At 45.7% G+C, this 27148-nt stretch overlaps 1 protein-coding gene across 1 annotated transcript in view; it reads left to right on the top strand.

Moving 5' to 3' along the window:
• ARHGAP24 (Rho GTPase activating protein 24) overlaps nt 1-27148 on the top strand; it is a 461665-nt gene that overhangs the window by 41532 nt on the left and 392985 nt on the right. Inside the window, exon 2 of the mRNA XM_081207048.1 lies at nt 8491-8627. Coding sequence (XP_081063174.1) covers nt 8612-8627 — 16 coding nt within the window. The 5' untranslated portion in view covers nt 8491-8611. The remainder of the gene's footprint in view (nt 1-8490; nt 8628-27148) is intronic.

Below are 27148 nucleotides of genomic sequence, written 5' to 3'. Positions count from 1 at the left end.
TCTGGTTTGTGAATGTTCTTTCAGAACCTGAATGTCCGACATGGCTTCTGCAGCTTCCGATTGGCTGCAGGAGGTTCCTGCAGCCAATCGGAAGCCGCGTCTTAGTTTCCGAACGTTTTGGAAGTCGAATGGACTTCCCGAACAGATTACTTTCGACTTCTGAGGTACAACTGTACAAAAATATTTATATACTGCTATTAGTTTTTTTAAAATAAATCCAGAGCAGTTTACAATGAAAGTACATAAACATGCAGTAAAAACTGCATTAAAAAGTTGAAATCAATTATTAACATCAATGGGTCTCTTCTGAGTAGTACTAGCATTGAATGCCCCTGTCACAAAGTAGTGTGTGAATCAGATCTTCTGGTTGCACAGACCATCAAGCTTAAAAAATTAATAAGTTATAGAGAATCACCTGACCCAATTTGGCAATTAGTATAAAGAGGGATCTTGGGTCAAGGCTGTCGCGAATTCTTTGCGGCGCTTTAGCAGAAATGCTCAGAGTCCCAGGTTCTTCAGTGCAGTATTATTTATTGTGAGCTATATACAGTGGTACCTCGGGTTAAGTACTTAATTCGTTCCGGAGGTCCGTTCTTAACCTGAAACTGTTCTTAACCTGAAGTACCACTTTAGCTAATGGTGCCTCCCACTGCCACTGCACCGCCAGAGCACGATTTCTGTTCTCATCCTGAAGCAAAGTTCTTAACCTAAAGCACTATTTCTGGGTTAGCAGAGTCTGTAACCTGAAGCGTATGTAACCTGAAGCGTATGTAACCCGAGGTACCACTGTATATACCAATATCTACAGAAGCAGTTCATACAGTCAGACAGAGTACCTGTCTGCACCTTAAGGCAAATAGGAAGACTTTCTCTCTGACCACACTCTTCTACACCACCATTACTGCTGGACAGGTTTCCCTTTTAAACCGATGACAGCCAATCAACTGTCAGCACATTACTACTGAGTCATTCTGACCCAGCACCTCCATAGAAAGTATTGCATCAGCCTGTTGCATCAACTAGCAAACTCAAGCCTATAGACTTACTATCTTACACAGCATTCTGTGAATCCCGACAAAGGCTGCCACCTTCCCTGACATCCTTCAGGCAACAGATCAAGGCCTATTGTGGATTTGAGTTCTGATATATGCCATTGATTATACGATATCTCTGATAGCGGCAATACATAACGCCCCCACAGTGTGATCTTGAATTATTTCTGGTCCCTCAAAAGTTCCTTGTTCCCCTCTCATGTTATTCAACATGGACCCACTGAATAGCTTTGTGTGTTGGAGTATGGACTTGATAATGACATCATCTTCCACATATGAAAGTGTAGAATGAATAGACGACCCCTTTTCTGACCAAATTGAGACGTCCATGCTTTTATTAAAGTACTAATTTTCTATTATGTAGATAAAATCTACTCTAAAATCAAAGCACTCTCTTCCTGTAATAATGCTGATTTTTTTGATTATTATTATTTAAATGAATGGCAGCCAAAGGTTATGCATGAATTTTAATTATCCATTATAATATGGAATTTGTTTTAGGCAAAAACTGTAGTTTTTATACAGAGGCAGATTTAGGGGAGCGCAACCAGTTCACCCGCACCTACTCTGCCGCAGAGGGTTGCTGCAGGGGGTGCTGTAGCAATGACGGGAAAATGGAAGGTGAGAGGCGAGGGGGGAGGCGAATTTTGGCATCGCCTCTGAAATGTTAAAGCCCAAAGTCTGTCACTGGTTGTATATCTGGCTTGGAAAAATAAAGCTAAGCTGTAATAATGACTGACATCTATAGGATTCCTCGTTTGTATGGCCTTCGTATACAAAAGTTTGCTTAACTAACTGAGCAGTCTTAACCATAGGAAGTCAGTGTAACTTACCCTGGCATAAGGTAAAGGGACCCCTGACCATTAGGTCTAGTCGCGGACGACTTTGGGGTTGCGGCGCTCATCTCGCTTTATTGGCTGAGGGAGCCGGCATACAGCTTCCGGGTCATGTGGCCAGCATGACTAAGCCGCTTCTGGTGAACTGGAGCAGCACACGGAAATGCCGTTTATCTTCCCGCCGGAGCGGTACCTATTTATCTACTTGCACTTTGACGTGTTTTCGAACTGCTAGGTTAGCAGGAGCAGGGACCGAGCAACGGGAGCTTACCCCGTCACGGGGATTCGAACCGCCAACCTTCTGATCGGCAAGTCCTAGGCTCTGGGGTTTAACCCACAGCGCCACCCACATACCCTGGCATAAGTTACCCCCATTCCAAATTCCTGTTAGGAGTCTCAGCTGCTATTAATCTTAAAAAAAAATCTTTAAAAATTTAAAGCACTGGGAACTTCAGTCATGGATTTCCAATTGTCATGTCTAGTTGAGCTCCAAGAGTGTTGGCAATGTTTAAAGACTTTGGGTTGCATTCGGCTAAGTCCTACTTAAAGTTTACAAACCTAAGTTAGTCATGCACATTAACTTCAGTGGGTCTACTCTGAGTAGGACTAGCATTAATACCACCCATTTACTGAACGTGTTTTTTTTTTAAAACATACCTTGATTAATCTGCAGGAAAAGTACAAGTTAATTTAAATTGATTTCACATATCAAATTGATCTCCCATGGGATGAAATATAAGAAATCAATGTTTCCGTACAGCTTTATTCTGAGGATATTAGGTTGCAATTGATGTGTTTGTGGTGTGGAGCCTCCGCTGATACAAAGCAAGTCTTGACTCCTCACATCAGAACAATAGAATAAAACAAAGTTGGGGAGTCTCGGGTCTGAGGATTGATTGTGCCCCCCCAATCTCCATATCAGGCCCTTGGGACTGTTCCCTGGGTTATGCCCTCTCCCAGGACACCAGCCTTTCTCTGGATCTCCCTTAAGTACTTTTGCCTTGTTGCTGAACCATAATAATGCTTTTTGCTTGCCTGGATGGAGGATGGAAAAGTGTGTGTGTGTGTGTGTGTGAGAGAGAGAGAGAGAGAGAGAGAGAGAGAGAGAGAGAGAGAGAGAGAGAGAGAGATATTCCTGGATTGCAGGGGGTTGGACTAGATGACCATAGCTGTCAACTTTTCCCTTTTCTTGTGAGGAATCCTATTCAGAATAAGGGAATTTCCCTTTAAAAAAGGGAAACGTTGACAGCTATATAGATGATCCTTCCAACTCTACAATTCTATGATTCTGTAATCACTGGCCCCCAGAAGGTTGTCCATGGAAGAACATGGCCCCTGGTCTGATGAAAATGATCCTGCAGCAAAACAATAGAGCATCGTGAATAAATGGAGGACAACTAAAAACCAAGCAGAGCAGAACAACCTGACTTGGAGGCAGAATCAAGAGGGCTTGCTAACTTCCCTCCCTGTGGCACTCCTTGATAAGAAACAGCTGGAACAAGACCTGGCTGGAACGAGACCCAGCTGAAGACCATTGAGCTTCAGGACTCCTTATAATTCAGAAGAGGTGTGTCTGGCAAGCAGGGAGAAACTGGCAAATGGGGGAAAACACTTGGAGAAGGCTGGAGTGACTAGCTGGTGGCAGGACTTGGTGTACGGCCACAGAGGATACTTAGCTGCCCCCCAGATGGGAACTTGCTCAGAAGGAGGCTGAAGAAAGGAACCCCCCCCCCAAGTCCCAGAAGGTGGGTAAGCATTGCCACAAATCCTTGTTGGCTAGATTCCTCTCCTTCAACCCTCCCGGACTTGGGACAGTCCTGGAAGGGGAAGAGCAGAATGTTCTTTCTTATGCTATGCTAGCACCAGGAAAGGCTGAGCTAAAGCTTCTATCCAAGGAACTGCTGGGCTATATTTATGGCTACCAAAGTGCTTGTGAGTGGAACCGCCAGCTGACTCCTGGGTAGGGGCAGCTGCCTGAAATGTTAATCCAGGGAGGTTGCTTTAAGGCACAGGGAGATGCATCTCTCGCATTTTGATGGGTGGCTGGTGGTGTGTGCTATATAACACTTAATCCCCTAATAAAAGCTGTGAACTGAACATCCCTGTGGTCATGGCTGTTCGTGCAAATGAAAAAGAGGGCTGGGTAATTATAATTATAATTTATTATTTATAGCCCGCCCATCTGGCTGGGTTTCCCCAGCCACTCTGGGCGGTTCCCAACAGAACATAAAAAGATCAACCATTAAAAACTTCCCTAAACAGGGCTGCCTTCAGATGCCTTCTAAAAGTCAGGTTGTTGTTTATTTCCTTGACATCTGATGGGAGGGCGTTCCACAGGGCGGGTGCCACTACCGAGAAGGCCCTCTGCCTGCTTCCCTGTAACCTCACATCTCACAGTGAGGAAACGGGACCTCGGAGCGGGACCTCAGTGTCCGGGTTGAACGATGGGGGTGGAGATGCTCCTTCAGGTATACTGGGCTGAGGCCGTTTAGGGCTTTAAAGGTCAGTGCCAACACTTTGAATTGTGCTCAGAAATGTACTGGGAGCCAATGTAGGTTTTTCAGGACCAGCGTAGTATGGTCTTGGCCGCTCCCAGTCACCAGTCTAGCTTCCACATTCTGGATTAATTCAAAGGTAGCCGCATGTAGAGTGCATTGCAGTAGTCCAAGTGGGAGATAACTAGAGAATGCACCACTCTGGTGAGACAGTCCGGGGGCAGGTAGGGTCTCAGCCTGCATACCAGGTGGAACTGGTAGACAGCTGCCTTGGACACAGAGTTGACCTGTGCCTCCATGGGCAGCTGTGAGTCCAAAATGGCTCTGCTCATGGAAGTCCAAGAATGGGAAGCCTGCAAACAGGACCTGAGCACCACAGCACTCTTCTCACTTCCTGCTTCTGCCAGTCCCCTTTTGGCTAGACCAGGAATGGGAAACCTGTGGTCAGAGAACCATAGAGTAGGTATGTCTAGGACTGCACTAGAAGACTGCAGAGCCAAGATGAAACTGCTGCGTACAGTTAAAGTGGTACAAACTTCACCTTCATGTCACGTTGCCCCTCAAATCCTCCTATAATAATGAAATCCTGCTTAGCGGTGGAATATCTACAGTACGGTCATGGCATTGAGAGAAACGGGCCAGGTATCCTGGGAGGATTGTAAGAAAATGAACAAATAGCTGCTACTATGAATAACAAATCAAGGAAGCTATTTTGAGATATATTGAAAGAATGGAAATTAGCGAAAGATTAACGGAAGAAGCTGGATAGCCATATTATTCTCGGGCATGGCATATTTTATAAAGATTTGCTGAACTAGCGAGCGAGGGAAGGGAAAGAAACCAATGTGATTTTATCTGGTTGTAAAGTATATGCAAAGCTAATAGCAGCCGCAGCATAAATTTTAGTGCTCAGTAACTGGGTGATGGATATTCTTTTTAGATATAGCAAATATTTTTAACTCCAGAAATGCCAGCTAGCATGTGTCTCAGTGCTGCAAATAAACTCGCGGCAAGTGATAAGTTACCCTGGTGGTTCTTGTTTTGGGGAGGGGCCCCCAAAATATGCTTTCTTGTTGACATTTTGCCTACAGTGAAAGCAAAGCATGTTTGGAAATTCCTCTGTTGTGTATACAACAGTTGTGTAAAATTCTTTCTCTCTCCCCCCAGGCTTTTCAGTAATTTTCAGTGGTATTTAATAGTTTTATTAATTTAGCAGCAGTGCTGTTTTATAGATTTAGAAGGAATATCCTCTTTACATGTGATGGTTTTAATGTTGCTTACTGTGGTTGCTGCTTCTGTTATTTTGGGGTGGGGAAATTTTATATAATGGAGGAGTTTTGTTCTTCGATGCTGGTTAGAAGATGGAACTATGCGGTTTTAAATTTTGTGTTTGCAATTTTGAAAATACGTCACAAGGTGAACTTTCTTTGTTTTGACCTGATATCGCTGAGTTAGGCAGTTCCTCACAGAAGTGCCCTGTGCTGAAGGTTGCTTATACAAATCATGCTAATCTGTGCGCTTTTTAAAAGACGAAAACTTGTGAATCTGGTTAATGCAGCATGAAGCATGGGAAACTGCCAGTATTAATTTGAGCAATGGCTTCCATTTAAGTCCAATGATCTGGTCGATGCACATTTTCCAGCTCTTGTGAACAGATGTGGTTTTCGAAGATGTGTGCACTTCATCCCCAATTGCTGTTAATATGGAAATATTTGGCACTTGGGTTCTGCTCTAGGAGATAGGGTTCAGGGGCAGGTTGCAGCAAGTCCAAAGTTGGGAATACTGAAGAGTTGGTGGCTTCAACCCAGTAGATAAGGCAGCAGTTGCTGCAACTTGGATGGAGAACTGAGGAGAGCTCCTCAAGTGCAGGGGGAAGATGCGAAAATCATTGCCTCTGACTTGGTCTATCCTACCTCCTAGGATTGTTGGGAAGGTAAAATGAGGGGAAGGGGACCACATACTCCATCTTGAGCTCCCTGAGATATACTGGAGGTCAGATATAAACTTAATAGATAAATCCACTTTTCCAGAGACTGTCTTATGATAGCCTTTATGTCTCTGAATTGCAACAGAGTTGCACCAGCAATTACCAGATGGAGCAATTATATTTTTGCATTGGGCTTAACCTTCCTGACTTGACCTCTTTCTAAAGCATGAGTCTTTGCAAATACTTGGGCCTCCTTATTTGCTTGAGCCCTACTCTTTGAGGAGCTCCTCCTCACCACCTGCAACAAACAAATTAAACTCCAGGCCACATGAAGGGCTTGGGAACCACAACAGTGTTACAGCTGAGCTGGCATAATATTCTCTCTCATTATGGGTCTAATATGGGAGAAGGCAATCACCATTATCATATTTGTCAGATGGAGGGACTTGATGCATCATAAATGACATTAACTGGTGATGATTCTCCAAACGCTCGAACCGTTAATTATTGAATCTTTAATTATTTGTTTCCAGACTGGGCTGGAAGGGTCCTTGCATGGTCAGTCTTTTCAGTTATTTATTTATTCAGTTATTTATTCAGATAAATAAAAGGCATCCTGTCTTGCTTGTCCTTTGTTGGCATGGATTTCATGTGTAAGTTTACCTGCAATGGCAATTGTCCAACATTTACTATGGTGCTAGAGGTCAACAGTAAGAGTCCTATTGCTTCTCTATTACCACAGGCCTGGCAGCAACTATCTGCAGACACTTCCACCCAGGGGCGAAGGAAAGCGTTGTGACACCTGGGGCGGGTGTTGCTATGTAGGGCGCATGTGCGGCATCGCTAAATATGACGCATGTGCTGTACGTAGCGACGCCACACATACGCTGTACATAGCGGTTTGCCGGTGCCACTGCTCCAGCGCCATACGGACGATGCCGGAATCCTCTGCTCGTGGCTGCAGCCGCAAATGGAGGATCCTCCACATGTGGCTGTGGCGGCGCAATGGCTGGTTGCACCACTGTGAGCCCCCGCAGGGTGACTTCTTGTCACCCCCGCAGACATGGAACCTGGGGCACACCACCCCTGGCCTCCCTGTTCTGATGCCATTGCTCCCACCACAGATGAGTGTAAGTTAGGGTTAACGGATGTCCCCGGTTCCTGGGGACAATCCCCAGATTTGCAAATCTGTTCCTGGACAAATTCCGTCCCCGTTACTTCCCCAGATTTGCAAATCTGTTCCCAGGAAATGGGGCAGCAGCAGCCTCAGCAGCCCGGAGCCAGACTGGTAGCGCAGTTGGCTCTGGCTGGCTTCAGGAGCTGCCCGCTGCCGTGGTGCCCACCATTTTTCCTGCGCCAGGGCAGCGAGCATCTCCTGAAGCCAGCCAGAGCCAACTGCGCTACCAGGCTGGCCCCTCCTGGGCAACAGCCACCACCTGCCTGTGATTCCCAAGCCTCCCCTGATCTGTCAAAACAAAGGGGGAAGCAGGAAGGAGATCGGGGAGTCATGGGCGGGCAGCGTGCCGTTGCCCTTTTTTTTTTAAAAAAAAACAACTCTGCGCATTTATGTTTCACAGGGTGTGAAAGAAGGACTTTGCACCTTCATACAATATGCATGTGTGCTTGGGCCCAGGGTCTTTTGCCTCACCATCCCCACTACCGACTCCCTATTCCTACTCAGCTTCAAAATAAATAAATAAATAAAGTGTCCCCGGATTCATTGAGAAAAAAATCTGGTAACCATAATGTAAGTGCCCAATTAACTGCAACCCTTTAACATTTGGGGCCAGTGGCACCCAATCTCACTGGAGTAGAATGCCATTAATGGATTGTTTCTTCATGTTCTCTCTCTGACATAACACAGAGATTGCAGTGGCTTTGGAGAGTGCCTCATCATCCGGAGGGGCCCTATATCTCCCTGAGGACATTGCCAGGCGCTCTGTTCCTTAGCAGAGAGGGCCACTTTGCGTGAGAACCTGATGTGAATGCAGAAGGGACCAGTCCAATTCCTGGCATATCGGGGGGGGGGTACCCCTTGTACAAAACCCTGGAGCGCTACTGCAAGTCAGTGTAGACAATACTGAGACAGATGGAGCAATGGTCTAACTCGGTATGGGGAAGATGCCTATGTTCCTAGATGGGGGACTGTTGAAACTGGAAACTTCTTTTGTCTTTTGCAGGCATGGACCCATTCTCAGTTCTTGAGGTGCCCATCATTCTGGATGAAGGCCATGGCACCTTGAAGATAGCTGGCGTCGCCATTCTGTTTTGGGGTCTTCTTCTACAGAGATCAGGTGATTGATGCAGAATATAAGAGGTAAGACTGTCTACGTACCTTCACTATGTGTTATGTACTGAATTGAATAGGATCCATAATGCAGCAGTCTGATTGGTCCTAGAACAATAGGATTCAGAATGCAGCAGTCTGATTGGTCCTAGAACAATAGGACCCAGAATGCAGCAGTCTGATTGGTCCACAGGAGCCACCCAATCCAGCTCCAGGTGGAAGTGAATCCGCAACCTGATTGGCCTACAGGAGAACCCCAGAATTAGCCAATCACGTGGGGCTCATTGTGTAAATAATGTATATAAAGCAGACATTCTGGGGGAACTTCCATTCCTCCTCACCACTATGAGCCGAATAAAGAGCATGAAATCCACTCTCGACTCTGAGTGTATTTCACTATTTTTGCATAACAACAGTGTGATTAAAAAGGGTGTGTCCCTCCCCAATCCACTCCACACATTGAAAGAAGTACAGGGTTGCGCAGGCAAAGCCCGCCTTCTTCCACATCGCCACCTTGCTACCTTGATTCCTGCATGCCAAAGCTATGCCAAGAGGCATTCTACTTGTCTACTGATACAGGGGAGCTCTAGTCATGTACATGAGGAGGGACCCTGTTCTGATGTAGCTTGAGCAGGTGGGTGTTGGGTGTTTGTGTGGGGCAGTGCCATGCAGTGGTGGGGGCACTGAGCTTCTCCGCGTGGCTTTTCAACCTCATCCACACCTTTCAACACATGGAGGTGAGTCCCATGAGCCCCCTAATATGACCTACTGGGGGAAAAGGCTTTGAAAATGTCATAGGTATGTGATGCCCCTCTGTGCAAGAATCCTTGCGCCCCAACAAAACCTGCTCTACTTCCTTCTCCCTTTCATATTTCCCTTTATTGAGAGATGGACCCTGACAGATAGTTGAATGACTGCTCTCTGGACAGTATTTTCAGTCGGATGAGCTAAATATTTGGGTATTCTAAAGGAGAGACTTGATGACACTTCCCCCAACTTCATTATCTGAGCATCCTTTGAATTCTATATCTGTCAACACTGCTGTATTAAAAATTCATCAAGTCTGGAGCATTTATTCCTGTAGTTAAAATTGCTATGGAGACTCCTTTTTTCCTTCCTTTTTTATATTTTTCCCCCCAATTTATTGCTTCGTTATTGTATTTTTATTTTTTCCATCCATCACAATCGGAGTTTGTCTAATGTGGTTTTCAGATGTTTCTCACAAATGTGTGTGTTTTTCCAAAAGACTCAGATATTTTCAGAGTGTTGCCAGACTTGATGACCAAGCCTTAAAGCAGATTTGAGGAACCTGTGGCTCTCCAGATGTTGGAATCCAAGTCCCATCAGACCCAGCCAGTCCCACAACATCTGGAGAACCATAGCTCGCCCCTCCCCTTCCGGCCTCAGACCCCTGTTCAGTTCTCTGTCATTCACACTGTCTCTGTATGAAAAAGTTGGGGGTTTTTTGCTTTGGGAAAACATATCCCAAATCTGTTTTAATTTTAGAAATATAACTCTGTGCATCTGGGAGAGGGGTCTATGTCATTACAGAGGAAGGGCAAGATACACATGTTAGAATAGCCTTCCCCACACCTGACTCCCCAGATGTTTCTGGATTACAATTCCCAACGTTCCTGACCATTGGCCAGACTTGTTGGGGGCGGGGTGAAAGAAGCTGGAGTCCAGCAACATCTGGGGACCCAAGGTTTGGGAAGAGTGTCTTAGATAAAAAAAAAACCCTAAAAATGCACAGGTGGTGCAAAATGCTGTGGCCGGAATACTTTCTGGTACAGTCATACCTCGGGTTACAGCCGCTTCAGGTTGTGTTTTTTCGGGTTACCGACTGCCGAAACCAGAAGTACCAGAATGGGTTACTTCCGGGTTTTGGCGGTTGCGCATGCGCAGAAGTGCTAAATTGTGTTTTGCTCATGCGCAGAATGCTGAATTGCAACCCGTGCATGTGCAGACGTGCAGACACGGGTTGTGAACGCTGCAGGTTGCGAATGTGCATCCCGCACAGATAATGTTCGCAACCTGAGGGTCCACTGTATATGTTTTTCTTACAGTATCACACCAATCTGGCTTCTAATTCATTTCTCCAGATGCAATTCAAGGTGCTGATTATTACCGTATTGGCCCGAATATAAGCCACACTTTCCCCCCAAATTCCAACTGCAAAAAGTTAAAGTGCAACTTATATTCGAAACCATACGGTATGCAGCCAGGAGCGCGGGGCAAACAGCACCAGGAGCACGGCAAAGCTGTGCCCGCCCCACACCCCACGCATAGTCCCCGATCCTCTCTCCCAAGGCTGGGAAGGGGGAGAGCAAGGTAGAATAAAGGCCACTGGCAGCACAGCGTGGCTCCCCCCTGCCCAGTATGCAGCCAGGAGCAGTAAGGAAGGGAGCGGCTTATATTGGGGTATTTCCCCCCCTCCAATTTTAAAGGTGCAGCTTATATTCGGGTGCGGCTTATATTCAGGCCAATACAGTACCATCTACAAAGGCTCAAAGGGTTTGGGACTAGGATATTCAAAGGACCGCCTCCTCCCACATGAACTTGGCCATCAGCTGCAGAGGTTCCACTCTGCATTCCACTACCAAGGCAGGTCTGATGGGGCAGAAAAACATGACCAACAATGGACTATGAAAGCTAAGTAGAAGCCCCATTGCCTCCTGCAGATGCTGTCTTATCAGGAGATCTGTTCTGCACAGTGTTGGAAAGGGGCCTTTAGTGTTGTGGCACCTGCCCCTTGGAATTCCCTCCTCTTCAACATTAGACAGGTTCTATCTCTGCTCACTGTCTCTCTGTCTCTCTTTTGGTGCCAGCTGAAGTCCTTCCTCTTTCAGCAAGCCTTTTAAGCAGAGATCTTTCCCAGTCTCCCTTCTGTACTGGAATTGTTCCTAAGACGTTGCTGTTGGTTGTTGCCCTGGGCTCCTTTAGGAGGAAGGGCGGGATACAAATTTAAAAATAAAATGCAAAATAGGGAAAACATTGGGAGATCTACCAGTTTTCCACGCCTGGGCTTGGTGGTCTGACAGTATATGGCAGTTTTATCTAATCATAACCTTGCATTAAAATTGTGGTACAGAGAGTAGTTGTGATGGCAGTACCAGCTGTTGCTGCTGCTGCGTTCATCCTTGGAAGTATCTTTCGTTTTTCTCATGCCCTTCAGGTATCTTGGCTCCACAGAACCTGTGTAGGTGGGAGCTAAGGAAGAACCACGCCACAAAGCAACTTCATGGTGCAACATGCCTCATTGCCTTGTGGGTGGAAAGATTTGTCAATTCCAGTTTCACCTTTGGATTCCCCATGAAAATGTCTGCATGGACATTTCTGTGTGCATTCCTCCTAATATATGCGGTTTTGCAAGCAATTTCCACTAACAGAATGCATATTTGTTCATTATTTTCCCTGGTGTATACATCTTTGTGTCCATTTCCCCAACGTCCCTTTTTTTTGCACACAGTTGGGTTTTTGTTTGTTCAGTAACGACACTGCCATTTCGTAAAAGTGTGAAAAGTTTAAGGATAGCTGCCTTTTGGTTCACATTTAGGTTTGGGAAGTTTCAATAGAAGTGAAAACTGAACTATAGTGGTACCTCTGGTTACGTACGTAATTGGTTCCGGAGGTCTGTTCTTAACCTGAAACTGTTCTTAACCTGAGGTACCACTTTAGCTAATGGGGCCTCTTGCTGCCACTGTACAATTTCTGTTCTCATCCTGAAACAAAGTTCTTAACCCAAGGTACTATTTCTGGTTTAGCGGACTCTGTAACCTGAACCGTCTGTAACCCGAGATACCACTGTACCTTAGGATGATGGGGCTGAGCTCTACGTTTGGTGCGTGTACATGACTAAACTATGGAACTGTGCTCAGTCAGTGGAAATGTGGCTACTGATTTTTACTCGCAATTTGGGGAACTGCATGCCTCAGTGGCAGAGCATCTGACTTGCATGCAGTCGGTCTCAAGTTCAATCCATGGTACCTCCAAATAGGGAGGAGAATGTCCCTTGTCTGACGTCCTGCAGCCATCCAGTGTAATTTATTATTTTTATTATTATTTATTATGTTTATATACTGCTCTTTCTTCCAATGAGCTTCAGGTGGTTCTTTTCTTCCCCATTTTATCCTCACAACAACCCTGTGAGGTAGGTAAGGCTGAGAAATAGTGACTGGCCCAAGGGCACCCAGCAAGCTTCATGACTGAGTGGGGATTCGAACCCTGGTCTCCCAAGTCCAAGTCTTGCCCACCATTCATGAGCTGTCCCTGACAAGTGGGTGGCACTGCCTGCCTTTCATTCACCTCAGTCAATGTGGCAGTGAGCCAGTGTGGTGTAGTGGTTAAGAGTGCTAGACTCATAATCTGGTGAACTGGGTTTGCTTCCCCGCTCCTCCACATACAGCTGCTGGGTGACCTTGGGCCAGTCACACTTCTCTGAAGTCTCTCAGCCCCACTCACTCACAGAGTGTTTGTTGTGGGGGAGAAAGGGAAAGGAGAATGTTAGCCACTTTGAGACTCCTTCGGGTAGTGATAAAGCAGGATATCATATCCAAACTCTTCTCCTTCCTCTTGACATGCGCTCTGAATTCTTCCTTTCCAACTCCGACTTTAATTAAAGTTGGGGCCGCAAAAGATTCCAGACTGTGGCTGCGAAAGAAGAACTCTTGTGCGGCTTTCCTTGTGGAAAGCAGGGCTGGCTTTTGGCACTGAATTCAGCACAGAAAGAAAGCCCTTCTTGTGGCAGGGGTCAGCTGCTGTCAAAAACTTCCAGGTGTAACCGGTCTTGGACAAATGGGAAAGACACTGAATGCAATCCTTACTTTTAGAGGAATTGGGAGCAAATGGTAGCCACACCTAGCTTTCTGTGACCTGACGTATGGGGCAAGTGAGCTGAGCGTAGGGGAAACAAACAGCCTCACAGGCCAATCTAGAACTCTTGGAGTGTCAGGAGTGCATGTAGGAGCCAGGCCCTGTGACCAGTAGGGCTTCGCAGGACTGGGGCCTTCCTAAGTTTCTTCTGGAGAGGCAAGGCATGGCCGCACAGGTGAGGCCGCTTGGTAACTCACTGCACCTGGTGGCAAGAGCCGGGAAGGGATATAAGGTCACCATTTCCCTTCGGCTCTTTGCCATTACAACACGGACTCGGACCTTGGCTCCTTGACTCCTTGCTTCCCGACCTGCGGACCCTTGTCGTTGTGACTCCTTGCTTCTTGACCCTTGGACCCTTGACTTCATGACTCCCTGCTTCCTGACCCTCGGACCCCTGGCTTCTGGACTCCCGTTCCTGCTCCCACGCTGCCATCTTGCCCCCGGTCCCAACGTTTTCAGCCGGGACTTCGATCGCCCATAGACCAGACCATGACATGGAGGCCCATGGAATCATAGAGTTTTGGAAGGTACCCCAAAGCCATCTAGTCCAAACCCCTGCAATGCAGGAATCTTTCGCCCAATGTGGGGTTCAAACTCTCGACCCTGGCCTTTAACTGTACCGACTGAGCTAACCATGAGCTCGAGGTTCTCCCCCGTGGTGCAGAAAATACTGAACAAGATGGAACAATTTGTCTGCATCTGCATAATGCCATTTCCTGCGCTCCTCCGTGTATACTTCATTCGAATAATTCTGGCAAAACGTCCAAATAACTTGTAAAGAAAACGAAAGACGGGAAGCCAAGCCAAACCCTGGCAATTAACTGAGTGATATACAAAATGTAGGCCAAGGTTGTGTCCCCGGTCAGCTTCAGGAATGTTTTGTGTTCATGGCAACACCCTACACTAGGTAGTATGAGCCGGCCTTTGTTTGTACCAGCAACCACTCCAATAACCATTCCACAGAATTTACAACAATAGCTTTCAAAAGCACCGCACACACTCCCGCACGCACATGGATTTTTAATTGGCTGTCGCGCACATCACTTGCAAAGCTTCCCAGCTAGAACCGAAGGATTGAGGTACGATTGTGTTTTGAAGGTCAAATAAGACAAATGGCCCAAGGAAGGACACTTTTATAATTGGAGCGGGATAGCGGTTTGGTTAATTTACAGCTCCTGGTAATTAGGTTGATGCCCGAAATAGCAGAATACGCAGGCTGGAGGGAGGAGGGAGGGGATGGGTGGGTCATGGCCTTTTCCTGTGAGTTCCTGCAGTTTTTCATCTCTTTGCAAACACACAGGAAGAAAGCAACATGGAGAGGAAGGATATAGTCTTGCGTACATTGAGCCATCACTGATGTAGCAGTGTGGGGGAAAATCAGGCGATCGGAAAGTTACCTTTAAAAAATAAATAAATGTAACCTAACTACAGTGGTGCCCCGCAAGACGAATGCCTCGCAAGACGAAAAACTTGCTAGACGAAAGAGCTTTCCGTTTATGAGTCGTTCCGCAAGACGAATTTCCCTATGGGCTTGCTTCGCAAGACGAAACGTCTTGCGAGTTCTTGCGAGTTTGTTTCCTTTTTCTTAAAGCCGCTAAGCCGTTAATAGCCGCTAAGCCGCTAAGCTTAATTTCGTCTTGCGAGGCACCACTGCAAATCTAAACTTGGCCATCGAACCGCTGCATTGCCGGGGGTTGGACTAGATGACCCATGGGGTCCCTTCCAACTCTACAATTCTATGAATTTTAAAGTAAATAATTATGCCATGTTACTAGCAATGTAGGCTCTCAGAGGAACTTACTCTGGGAGAAGAAGGGCACCCTGTGGCCACTAAATAGGATTTCCCGCAATGCATACAAGTAAACCCAACGTCACAGGAGCCTGCCAGTTAGTAATCAAAGATGGCGTCAACTCTTTTTGTATATATATATAATTTTTTATTAAGAATTTCAGCATAACCATTTATCAAAAACATATCATCCTCATTCCCCCCCTATTTTTTCCCTCCCCCTCCCCAAACCAGATCCCCACCCTCCCACCCCCAGACTTCCCTCATCTCTCTCTGGTTTTTCAGCACATGTTAATCTGTGCATACTATAAAATTGTAAAGATCCTTAATTTATCTATCTATATATTACCATTAATAAATTTGTGTACGTTTATTCAAAACCTGCCAAGGAGTCCAGCTCAGTTTGTTGTTTCTTTAAATACTTTGTAAAAGGTTCCCATTCTTCTTTAAAGTCACAGTTGTCCTTATCACACAGTTTGTGTGTCAGTTTCGCCAGTTCCACGTAGTCCATCATTTTCTCTTGCCATAGTTCTTTGGTCGGGATTTCTTCGTTCTTCCATCCTTGTGCTATTAAGACTCTTGCCGCCGTTGTCGCATACATGAAGATATTCTTCCATTTCCTTGGCAGGTCTTTTCCTACAATCCCTAACAGAAATGTTTCAGGCTTTTTTTTTGCAAATGTTAGTTGGAACATTTTCTTCAAGGTGTCAACTCTTTATGAGCAAAAACGCAATATCTACCGTATATGATTGCTTCAGAAGGTGGTGGACTTTCTTTCACGAAAAGTTGGTAAGAAGATGCCGGGTGGTTGCCTATCAAGGATTCCTGGCTTTGACTGGGATTGCTTTGTTCTATAAAGTCATGTGAGATTTCCACATTAAGGCTATGTGCTTGCAAAATGGGTAGGGATTTCAGTGGGTGCAGCTCACAGTGCCTCGGGGGTGAACAGGAATGCCTTCCAAGATTCTCGCATCTGAGCAGGATCCTGGATGCAGAGGTGTGCATGTCTGCCCGTGTTTTAGGAAGTGGGAAAAACAAGCATGCCACTTGTTTTCTCTGGTGTGTTTTCCTTCCACCATGACACAAATGGAGAAGCTCTGGAAATTCTGTAGTTCCCTTAAATGGGGAGCTGGATGGGGGAATGGGGCAGCCACAACTTTCCCCTGGTATTGAGTCAATCCCCCTCCCACACAAGAGCATCATTTTGGAGAATTGTAGAGTTGGAAGGGGACCCCAAGCATCATCTAGTCCATGTTGGAAAAACGCCCTGGGAAGGCTGCTACCTTCCCAAGTCTTCAGAGTGTCTCTCCGGTGGTCCTCTATGGCTGTAAATCTCCCTCAGTCCAGAGAGACCAGTAATAAGTGACCCTTCTCTCCTGAAAAGAGCACACTAGTCTTCTGGTATATCATAGCAGAAGAAAGACTCAATTGTAGTTCTAAACTACTTTATTTACAGTCTTATATTCAGGGAATCCATCAGTACGTCTGTGCTCTCTGAACACCAGTACAGAACCAGTACAGAACAGTGACACAATACAGAAGTGAAACCAACTTCCAGCAGTACTCAGAAGGAAGAGATAATACAGACTTCTTTTCTCAAGCTGGAGCAGCTCGGATAGATCAAAATCCTAACAATCCAACCCCTTGCAATGCAGAAATCTCGGCTAAAAAGTCCCCGACAGATGGCCATCCAACTGCTGCTTAAAAAGCTCCAATAAAGGGGAGTCCTCAGCCTTCCTCAGGAGCAGCTATATTTTGACGGCATTACGTAGTTTTGAAGAACAGTCACAGCAACATTCTTAAAATGAACAGCTTAAAAAAAATTACTGGCTAGCTTAAAAGAATGTCCAAATAAGTCCAAACCAGCCTATGCTATTGGTCATCAGCTGCTGTGTGCAGCTTAACCATGTGGTAAGCCTGGCATCTCCAAGTAGAGATGGGAATGTCTGTGTCAGGGAACTGACATCGGAGCTAGAGGCGGAGGGAAGGCTCTCAAATGATGCTGGAGAAGAGCCCAGCAGGGAGAGAGGCAGCTCCGCAGATGGGGAAGCAAATCAGTGCAACACCAGGGATATAGAGGGGCTGATGGATATAGAGGGGCTGACTCTTCACCGGACACCAGCGGGGAGAGCACGGGTCCTCCGCTACCCACGCCCACCCTGCGCAGAAGCCTTCTGCGCAGAGAGAATAGGAGGAGACTGGGTGTCAAACAACGTTTATGTTGGAAAAGATTTAAGAAACGCCCACTGACGGATTCTGCTAGTGACTGAGGCAGCCACAAAGTGAAGGGCTGTCCAGACTGAAAGGTTTAGCAAGGCAACAAAGCCTGGAGAGGCGGCAACTTATGCACGAGCAACCCATACACATTACAGTCTGCTCTCTGAACCCTGGAGAGCTGCTGCCATACTGAGCTCGATGGACCAATTGTCTGATTCAGCTTCCTATTTCATCACCACCGGTCCCACTGAAAGCTAAAATGGCAGCCCTGCTGTCTTTGGTGGTAAGCAAGACTCCAGGAAAGTGAGGCAAATAGACGGAAAGTCTGTTTTGTGGTGAATTTAAAGGTACAGTTGTACCTCGGATTAAGAACTTAATTCATTCTGGAAGTCTGTTCTTAACCTGAAACTGTTCTTAACCTGAGGTACCACTTTAGCTAATGGGGCCTCCTGCTGCTGCTGCGCGATTTCTGTTTTCATCCTGAAGCAAATTTCTTAACCTGAGGTACTATTTCTGGGTTAGCGGAGTCTGTAACCTGAAGCGTCTGTGACCTGAGGTACCACAGTACAGGGGGACTTTCTGGGTTGTGACTGGCTACCTTATATCCCAGGTAAATCCAACTAAAGCAGCATTGAAGAACACCATGGATCTCTCTGTGCATCCTCTTCCTTGCCACATCTGCCTTTGCACACCCTCTGTCCTTTTCTCTGCTCTTCCTTCTTCGTGTAGGTAATGCTATAAATAGAGAACGCTGTTTGTGGAAGAAAATAAATGCCCCAAACAACTGCATTACATTTACAAGATTCTGCTTCCCTGCACAGATAGGAATAGCCCAATGCAAAGAACAAGATGTGTAAGAAAACAAGAAGAGAGACAATGAAGGTGGCAGAGTAATAGTAAACGCTATTTTAAAATTTCTTTTGTTGAAGGCGTTAAATCATTATCTCTCTCACACGCACAGTCGGTATGTACAAACCACAATTTACAATGGCTGCCATCATCTGATTCTGTCTAGGCTTGAAGAGACCAGGGCTTTTGGCAGTCGCTTTGTGGGGGGAATGGCATAGAGTCTCCTGAACACAATTGCTTGTGAAAGTGGTCCACCTCAAAACAAATGGAAGGTGAAGGTGGTGAAGGTCCTGTGTGAGTGCCTGGAGGCGGTTGGAGCATGGATGGCGGCTAACAGATTGAGGTTGAATCCTGACAAGAGAGAAGTACTGTTTTTGGGGGACAGGGGGTGGGTGGGTGTGGGGGACTCCCTGGTCTTGAATGGGGTAACTGTGCCCCTGAAGGACCAGGTGTACAGCCTGGGAGTCATTTTTGACTCAAGCTGTCCATGGAGGCGCCAGTCAATTCTGTGTCCAGGGCAGCTGTCTACCAGCTCCATCTGGTATGCAGGCTGAGATCCTATCTGCCCGCAGACTGTCTCGCCAGAGTGGTGCATGCTCTAGTTATCTCCCGCTTGGACTACTGCAATGCGCTCTACGTGGGGCTACCTTTGAAGGTGACCCAGAAACTGCAATTAATCCATAATGTGGCAGCTAGACTGGTGACTGGGAGCAGCCGAGACCATACACTGGTCCTGAAATACCTACATTGGCTCCCAGTATATTTCTGAGCACAATTCAAAGTGTTGGTGTTGACCTTTAAAGCCCTAAACGGCCTTGGTCCAGTATATCTGAAGGAGCGTCTCCACCCCCATTGTTCAACCTGGACACTGAGGTCCAGCTCCGAGGGCCTTCTGGCAGTTTCCTCACTGTGAGATGTGAGGTTACAGGGAACCAGGCAGAGGGCCTTTTCGGTAGTGGCACCCGCCCTGTGGAACGCCCTCCCATCATATGTCAAGGAAATAAACAACTATCCTACTTTTAAAAGACATCTGAATGTAGCCCTGTTTAGGGAAGTTTTTAATGTTTAATACTGTATTGTGTTTTTAATGTTCCGTTGGGAGCCGCCCAGAGTGGCTGGGGAAACCAAGCCAGATGGGTGGGGTATAAATAATAAATTATTATAATTATTATATTATTAGCAAATATGAGCTTTGGGGAAAAGAAGATAGGAACTGGAGAGAGAGAGAGAGAGAGAGAGAGAGAGAGAGAGAGAGAGAGAGCGAGCGAGCAAAGGACAGGTGTACTGAGACTACATTCCTTCAGAATGAAGCTACAACAGGGTCAGACACAGTGAGAGAGTTAGAAAATAGAATTCTGGTTCTAGGTTAGTTGAAAGGGTTCTTGGGAATCATCTACTATGACCCGCTACTTAATGCAGAAATGGAAATGTACCAGAGGTGGGGAATTTGATCTTATTTCTCCCACCCCGCCCCACCAGCTGCAGGCCACTCATGTGTCAATCATCTGTCATCACAATGACCCATTTTTGGGTCCCACACAATTTGAAACTGAACTTTGCGAGTAAAAGCATGGCTCCTCTGTGCTTTGCAAGCTAAAATTGACCAGCTGGTTGTGAAACCACCACCACAAACCGACTTTGGGGCATTGCATGGAGTTTGGAGGGTTCACCAATAAACTGATCAGAGTGCCAGCAAACCGACTTGTGGCTGAGCTGTGCCTTTTCTTTCCCCAAACCTGGCATCATGTATGATGGGCATGGCTTGGCTGAAGTGGCCTCAGAGGTTCCAGACTGCTGACTTGCAGCATCCCTGATAGATGGTTGCCATTGCCTCTAGCAAAGAATCTACTGTCTCTAGAGAAAATCTGTTTCCATTCAGGAATCAGGATTCCTGCTTCCTCCGGCTTTGAAGGCAGGTCTTAAAGCTGATTAACAAACACTGGTTCAAGAGGGCGCTTGCTTAGTATTTTAACAAAATAATTTTCAATATTTTTTTTGTTTTGACCACGGCAGACCAACACAGCTACCTACCTGTAATTAGTATTTTAAGGTATCCTTTACAGCCAAATAAGATTGGTGGGGGAGCTTGCTCTTTGGAAAGGGCACAGTCTTGGTGACACCCTTCACTCTCATATCCACAGCTGGGGGACTGAATTTGCTACCCCAACAGATTTCACTAAAGATGGGAGGGGAATTCATTTGGTCTGCTTTTGGGGTGGACCAACCACTGTAATCTGATGTTGCCACACTTACTTGTGAATTGGAAAGCAGTGCACCATCAGATCATGCACACTTCTCCAGATTTTGCGATGCGTTTTGTGTGTGCACAAATGTCACACAAAAGTTTGTATACAGTGGTACCTCAGGTTACATATGCTTCAGGTTACAGACTCTTCAGGTTACAGACTCCACTAACCCAGAAATAGTACCTCGGGTTAAGAACTTGGCTTCAGGATGAGAACAGAAATTGCGTGGCAGCGGCAGCAGCGGGAGGCCCCATTAGCTAAAGTGGTACCTCGGGTTAAGAACAGTTTCAGGTTAAGAATGGACCTACAGAACGAATTTAGTTCTAAACCCGAGGTACCACTGTATTATACTGTATAAAAGATGCTTGCAAAATTCCTGTTTTGCAGACAAATGCATATATTTCAAAGGTTTCAAAAGGATGTTTTATGTAAAAGGGGAAGACAAAATGCATGCAGTTTAAAAGTGGGTTGTTTTTTTTTTGTCTATTCTCTCAAAAAAGAAGTCTGCTCGAAACACTATGGCTGAGTGCGAGTGAGACGGAAACAAGACAAAATTAGCTGTTCATCCCATCCTTTGCCCTGGCATTAGGAGGCAAGACTGGCCAATTGGTCTGTGCAGGCTAGTTCTGTCTATTTTGATTGCAAGCTCTGCAAGTTCTTGGCCGGAGACTGTTCCCCTGCCCTGCTACCTCTCTGAGCTGGAGATCAAAGTGGGACGCCCGGCCTGCCTGCCTGCCTGCCTGCAAGGCATATGCTGTGGGCTCTTCATTGATTCCCCCTCTCCATTGCTACAAGTGGTTACAGCGAGAATGGGAAGGATCATCAAATGATCATTTAAAGAGAACAACAACAGCAACAAAAAAGCAGATGAACTCAAGGCCTTGGCTAGAGCCGGGCTTCCTAAAACTGAACAGTGAATTCAATTCATTCTCAGTGGGAGTTTCCACTGTGAGAATTTGCAGTAGTAATAAATACATTCTTGGCCGTATTTCCAGACTCACTCCAAAAGAGAAGACTGTCAGCTGGAAAGGGGAAAGTTGGCAGATGTGTAAATGAGCAAGGGGAGCAACAGGATTTCTGTTGACTTACATAACATCCCACATGTCCAGAAACTCTGTAAGCCGCTTCCATGAGATGCGAAGTTCCACTTGTCTGCTTTTCTATGAATCTCCCTCCCCCATCGCTTCCCTTGATCGTAATGAAGCATTTCTGCTGGGAGCAAAACACCAAAAATTATCCTCCTCATAGCACTCGGGCCCAATTATCCCCATCATTATTTTTTACTCGTTAAGAATTATTTTCTGTTTCTCACAATTCAGATGCACGGCATGGAATCCAGAGGGACACCAGCTTCCTCCTCTTCAACACCTGTTGTACCTCTTAAAACCTTCTCCAGAGGGTCTCCAAACCCTCCGGAACCTCAAAAACCAATGCAGTCCATTTCTAAAACACACACTTTCATATCCTGATAACATTGTTTGATGGCATTTATATCCCACCTTTTTCTCCAAGGACCTCAATGTGGAGTATGTGCTTCCATCCACCCTCATTTAATCCCCACCACATCCCTGTGAGGAAGGTTAAGATGAGAGGCAGAGACTAGCCTCATCCAGTGAGCTTCATAGCTGAGCGAGGATTTGAACCCCAATCTTCCAGCTTCTAGTCTGACTCTCTAAAAATTACACTGATGTATTTTCAGGATTATTATTTTTTAAAGATGTGTTTTTGCAATGTTCAGAAACTGGATTCCAGTTAACCTGAGTAGTATGCTATCTTTTATCCTTGCTTCTGATGCAATGAGTTGGATACAGGAAGCCTTGTACCAAGTCGGACCACTGGTCCATCTTGTTGGAAATACGCCCGGGAAGGCCGCCAACTTCCCAAGACGTCTCTCTGGTGGTCACCCTCTGGCTATAAATCTCCCTCAGTCCAGAGAGACCTGTGATAAGCGACCCCTCCCTCCTGAGAGGAGCACGCTCATCTTCTGGCATATCATAGCTAAAGAAAGAGTCAACCAGTAGTTCTAAACTACAGTGGTACCTCGGGTTGCATACGCTTCAGGTTACATATGCTTCAGGTTACAGACTCTGCTAACCCAGAAATAGCACCTCAGGTTAAGAACTTTGTTTCAGGATGAGAACAGAAATCGTGCTTCAGCGGCAGCAGGAGGCCCCATTAGCTAAAGTGGTGCTTCAGGTTAAGAACAGTTTCAGGTTAAGAACAGACCTCCAGAAAGAATTAAGTGCTTAACTTGAGGTACCACTGTACTTTATTTTACAGTTTATGTACAGAGAATCCATCAGCACATCTGTGCTTTTTGAGCACCAGTACAGAAACAGCAACACTTTCAGAAGTGAAACTAACTTCCAACAGTGCTGAGACTTCCTGTGTCTCTCAGACATTCACATGATATACACAAACATAGTGCTACTGCTGGAGCAGCACAGATGGATAAAAATCCTGACACATCTAACTCAATATTGTTTACTCTGATTGGCAGCAGCTCTCCAGGGTTTCAGGGATGGTTTCAATCCCTACCTGAAGACGCTGAGGATTTAACCTGGAACCCTCTGCATGCCAAGCAGGTGCTTTGCCACTGAGCTGTGGCCTGTTCCCATTCTGTATCCCACGGTTTAACAAAGCACTATTTGAAGGAAGGAAGGTTGTAAGACCTCCCCTGTTTTGCTCAAGTTAACCTTGCTATAGTAATCACACAACTTACCAATCCTTTATCCACCCAATGGATTGCTCCTTTGATATCGTTCAGGAGAGAGAGAGAGAGAGAGAAGACCCCATCACTTTTTTAAAACAAACAGCTAAGTAATGATGTATGGAAGTGAGAGCTGGACCATAAAGAAGGCTGATCGCCGAAGAATTGATGCTTTTGAATTATGGTGTTGGAGGAGACTCTTGAGAGTCCCATGGACTGCAAGAAGATCACACCTATCCATTCTGAAGGAAATCAGTCCTGAGTGCTCACTGGAAGGACAGATCCTGAAGCTGAGGCTCCAATACTTTGGCTACCACATGAGAAGAGAAAACTCCCTGGAAAAGACCCTGTTGGGAAAGATGGAGGACACAAGGAGAAGGGGAGACAGAGGACGAGATGGCTGGGCAGTGTTCTCGAAGCTACCAGCATGAGTTTGACCAAACTGTGGGAGGCAGTGGAAGACAGGAGTGCCTGGCGTGCTCTGGTCCATGTGGTCACGAAGAGTCGGAAACGACTAAACAACAACAAGTAATGAAAATCAGTGGTTAGTGGTGGCTAGAAGAAGAGGTGGAATAGCTGTCCTAGGCTGGAAGTGAAACATGCAAAATCAGGAGTCTGTGGCTGATGGAGAGAGCTGTCCTTCTGGAAAGACCTCTTGCAGGGGCCGTTTTCATGTTTAATGAGTAACAGACCATGCTGCTCTATCATTTCCATCACTGATCGATTTCTTTTGGTATAGGGTGCATAATGGTACCATGCCAGGAGCCAAACAGGCACCTTCAAGAGTTGTCAAACGAAACAAAGGCGGCAGTGTCTGTCCATACATATGCACAGGATCACACCCTTATACATTATGCAGTGCTTTCCAACCGCGTTGGGGCAGGGTGATGTTTAAATTGGCTCTGAGAAGGTTTTCTGAAGAAGACATAATGGAAATGGGCCTGCGTAAACAACTTTGCTAAATTGCTGCTACCATCTTGCCTCAGTTTTTTGTTAAGAGGATGTTATTCAACCATAGCCCTACTCGAAGCAGAAGTCTTACCACTGAGCTATGGCAGTTCCTCAAAGTGCTCTACATCACCCATCTTCCCTGGCCATTGGCTAGTGTTGGACTAATACCTGGGAGACTAGGGTTCAAATTCCTACTTGGCCATGAAGCTGGGGGCAAGTCACTGCCACTTAGCTTAGCCTACCTCACAGGCTTGTTATGGGGGTTAAAGGAGGTGGGAGTGAACTATGGAGAAAAGCTGGTATATAAATACAATAAAATGAATAAGTAAATATGGTAGGCATCAGGCTGGAAAAGGCGCATATATATATATATATATATATATATATATATATATATATATGATTTTCTTCCAACCATACAAAAGTAAAAATCACCACAACAAAAACATTAATAACAAACACACACACAACTATATGCCAAAACAATTTCAAATAGGAAAATAGGGATTCTCCAAATCCCTTGACTTCCCTCCCCTGTTAATTTTCCTTTTCAACTGCATATCATTACTATTTAAAAAAAATCATTCATTTTTTCCTATTATATCTCTAAAATTACAAGTCTCTTTAAAATCCTGCCAATGTGTTAACTTGTTTACAACACGTTCACTTATATACAATAAACATTTCCCATTCTTTTTTGAATTTCCTGCCATCTTGGTTTCTGAGCTTTCCAGTTAGTTTCGCCATTTTGGCATATTCCATTAACTTGATTTGCCAGTCTTCTTTCGTCTTAACCTTGCATGTATATGATGGTGCCAGCAAAACTGGCATGCTGTTCCCAAAGGGCTCCTTGCATTATCTCCACTTGCAACTGGAAGAGTCTATTTTATGTTGCCTTCTCTCCCCCCCCCCCCGGCAATTCTTTTCTTCTTCATCTTTTATCTAGTCAGTTTATGTGTTGCCCCTCATTTCTTTCTGTGTAATTGGAAATGCTCCCTGGGGTAGCCTAGCTTTTAAGCAGCAATTTCCTATCCCCTTTTAAACCAGCTGTGTTTTGTGTATTCATGGGGCTTTCTTGCTCATGCAAAGATGCAAGAGAACAGCTGCGGGGGGGGGGGCAACTTGTTTCAGGGTTGCCAATTGCCTCCCTCCATAACCTACAGGTTTCCCCCCAGTACGAGCACCTCATCAGAGAGCTGCCTTGCTCCTTTCTGCTGGAGGTCCTCCCAACCCACTTAAAGGCTTCTTTCTCTTACGTATGTCACTCTGGCAAGGCCTCCCTGGGAGATGGTGGCTGGCAGCAAACCAAGCCTCAGGCAAGCAGAGGTATCCTGCTGTGTTTCGCATCTAATTGCGCAAGTCCCCTCCCTTTTTAGCATGTTATAGACATTCTCCTACTGTTTGCTTTATTCCGTTTGGAGCCTCTGAGCTGCTGTCAAAGTTGTTAAACTATCGGCTGCGCTTAACCAAAGGAGAGCGTTGATGTTCTCCGGAGTGGTGTCAAACCTGTACCCTCTGCAGTGTTTACAAGTCAATCAGGGTAGCATGCAGAAGGTCCTAGGTTCAGGAGAAGGAGCAGAGCTCAGTGGTAGAGCATCTGCCCTTGAACACACAATATCCCAGTTCAATCCCTGGTGTAAGAAATCCTTGGTGAGCATCTTTCAGGCTCCTCTTCATCCTGCTCTGAGAGGGACTCTGCGGGACATAAGGGGCTAGAGCCCCAACTAAGGTTGGCATTGGGAGCCTGACTCCACTTCTTGCTTAATGATTAGGCAAAAAATACTGCTGTTGTAGTCAAGGATCAATTAATAACATAATGGCCAGCCAATTTCAACATCCTGTTCTCACCAGATACCTGTGGGAAACTTGCATTCAGAAGCATTTACTGCTTCCAAGTAGGCAGAATGTTGACATGTGTTTCAATCTAGCTTTTAGCTTCTTGTTGATCTTAATTATTCTAGAAAGTTTTAAATGGTTTTCTTTAAAGCACTGATAATTTCATTGTTTTATTCTTTCTGTATACCACTTGGAAGAATATATAAATACAGAATGCATAAATACTATTTATAGTGGTACCTTGGTTAACGGCCGTCTCCACTGACGAACATTTCGGTTTTCGAACACTGTAAACCCAGAAGTAAATGCTTCGGTTTTCAAACGCACCTCAGAAGTTGAACATGCCACACAGCTTCCGTGTTGAGTTTTTCATACAGTGGTACCTCGGGTTAAGAACTTAATTCGTTCTGGAGGTCTGTTCTTAACCTGAAACTGTTCTTAACCTAAAGTACCACTTCAGCTAATGGGGCCTCCCGCTGCCGCCGCACGATTTCTGTTCTCATCCTGAAGCAAAGTTCTTAACCCAAGGTACTATTTCTGGGTTAGCGGAGTCTGTAACCTGAAGCGTCTGTAACCTGAAGTGTCTGTAACCCGAGGTACCACTGTATTGAGTTTTCTGTTTTGAGGCTTCTGTATTGAGGTTTCGGTGTTTGAACGTTTTGGAACTTGAATGGTCTTCTGGAATGGATTACATTCGAAAACCGAGGTGCCACTGTATATACAGACCCTGGCCTTCTTTTAAGGAACTTACAAGATGCCCCATGTTGCCTTCACACCAGCACTGTGACATAATTTAGAATGAGGAAAAACTTTCTGTCGGTAAAAGCCTTTCAACAACAGAACAGACAACGTGGAAGGTGGTAGACTCTCCTTCATGGAAGGTTTTTAAACAGAGGTTGGATGGCCACCTGTCGTGGATGCTTTTGTTGAGATTCCTGCATTGCAGGCAGTTGGACTAGAGGACTCTTGGGGTCCTTCCATCTCTCCAGTTCTATGATTCTATAAATGGCATGGAACAAAATAAAACTCTGCATTGTTCTGCAGCATCATTTAGTGCTAAGCTCTCTGGGAAACCTGACTG

Source organism: Podarcis bocagei, assembly GCF_964188305.1.
Source record: "Podarcis bocagei genome assembly, chromosome: 9".
NCBI lineage: Eukaryota > Metazoa > Chordata > Lepidosauria > Squamata > Lacertidae > Podarcis > Podarcis bocagei.
Note: the sequence above shows the minus strand (reverse complement) of the source record. Positions and strands in the feature narration are given on the sequence as shown.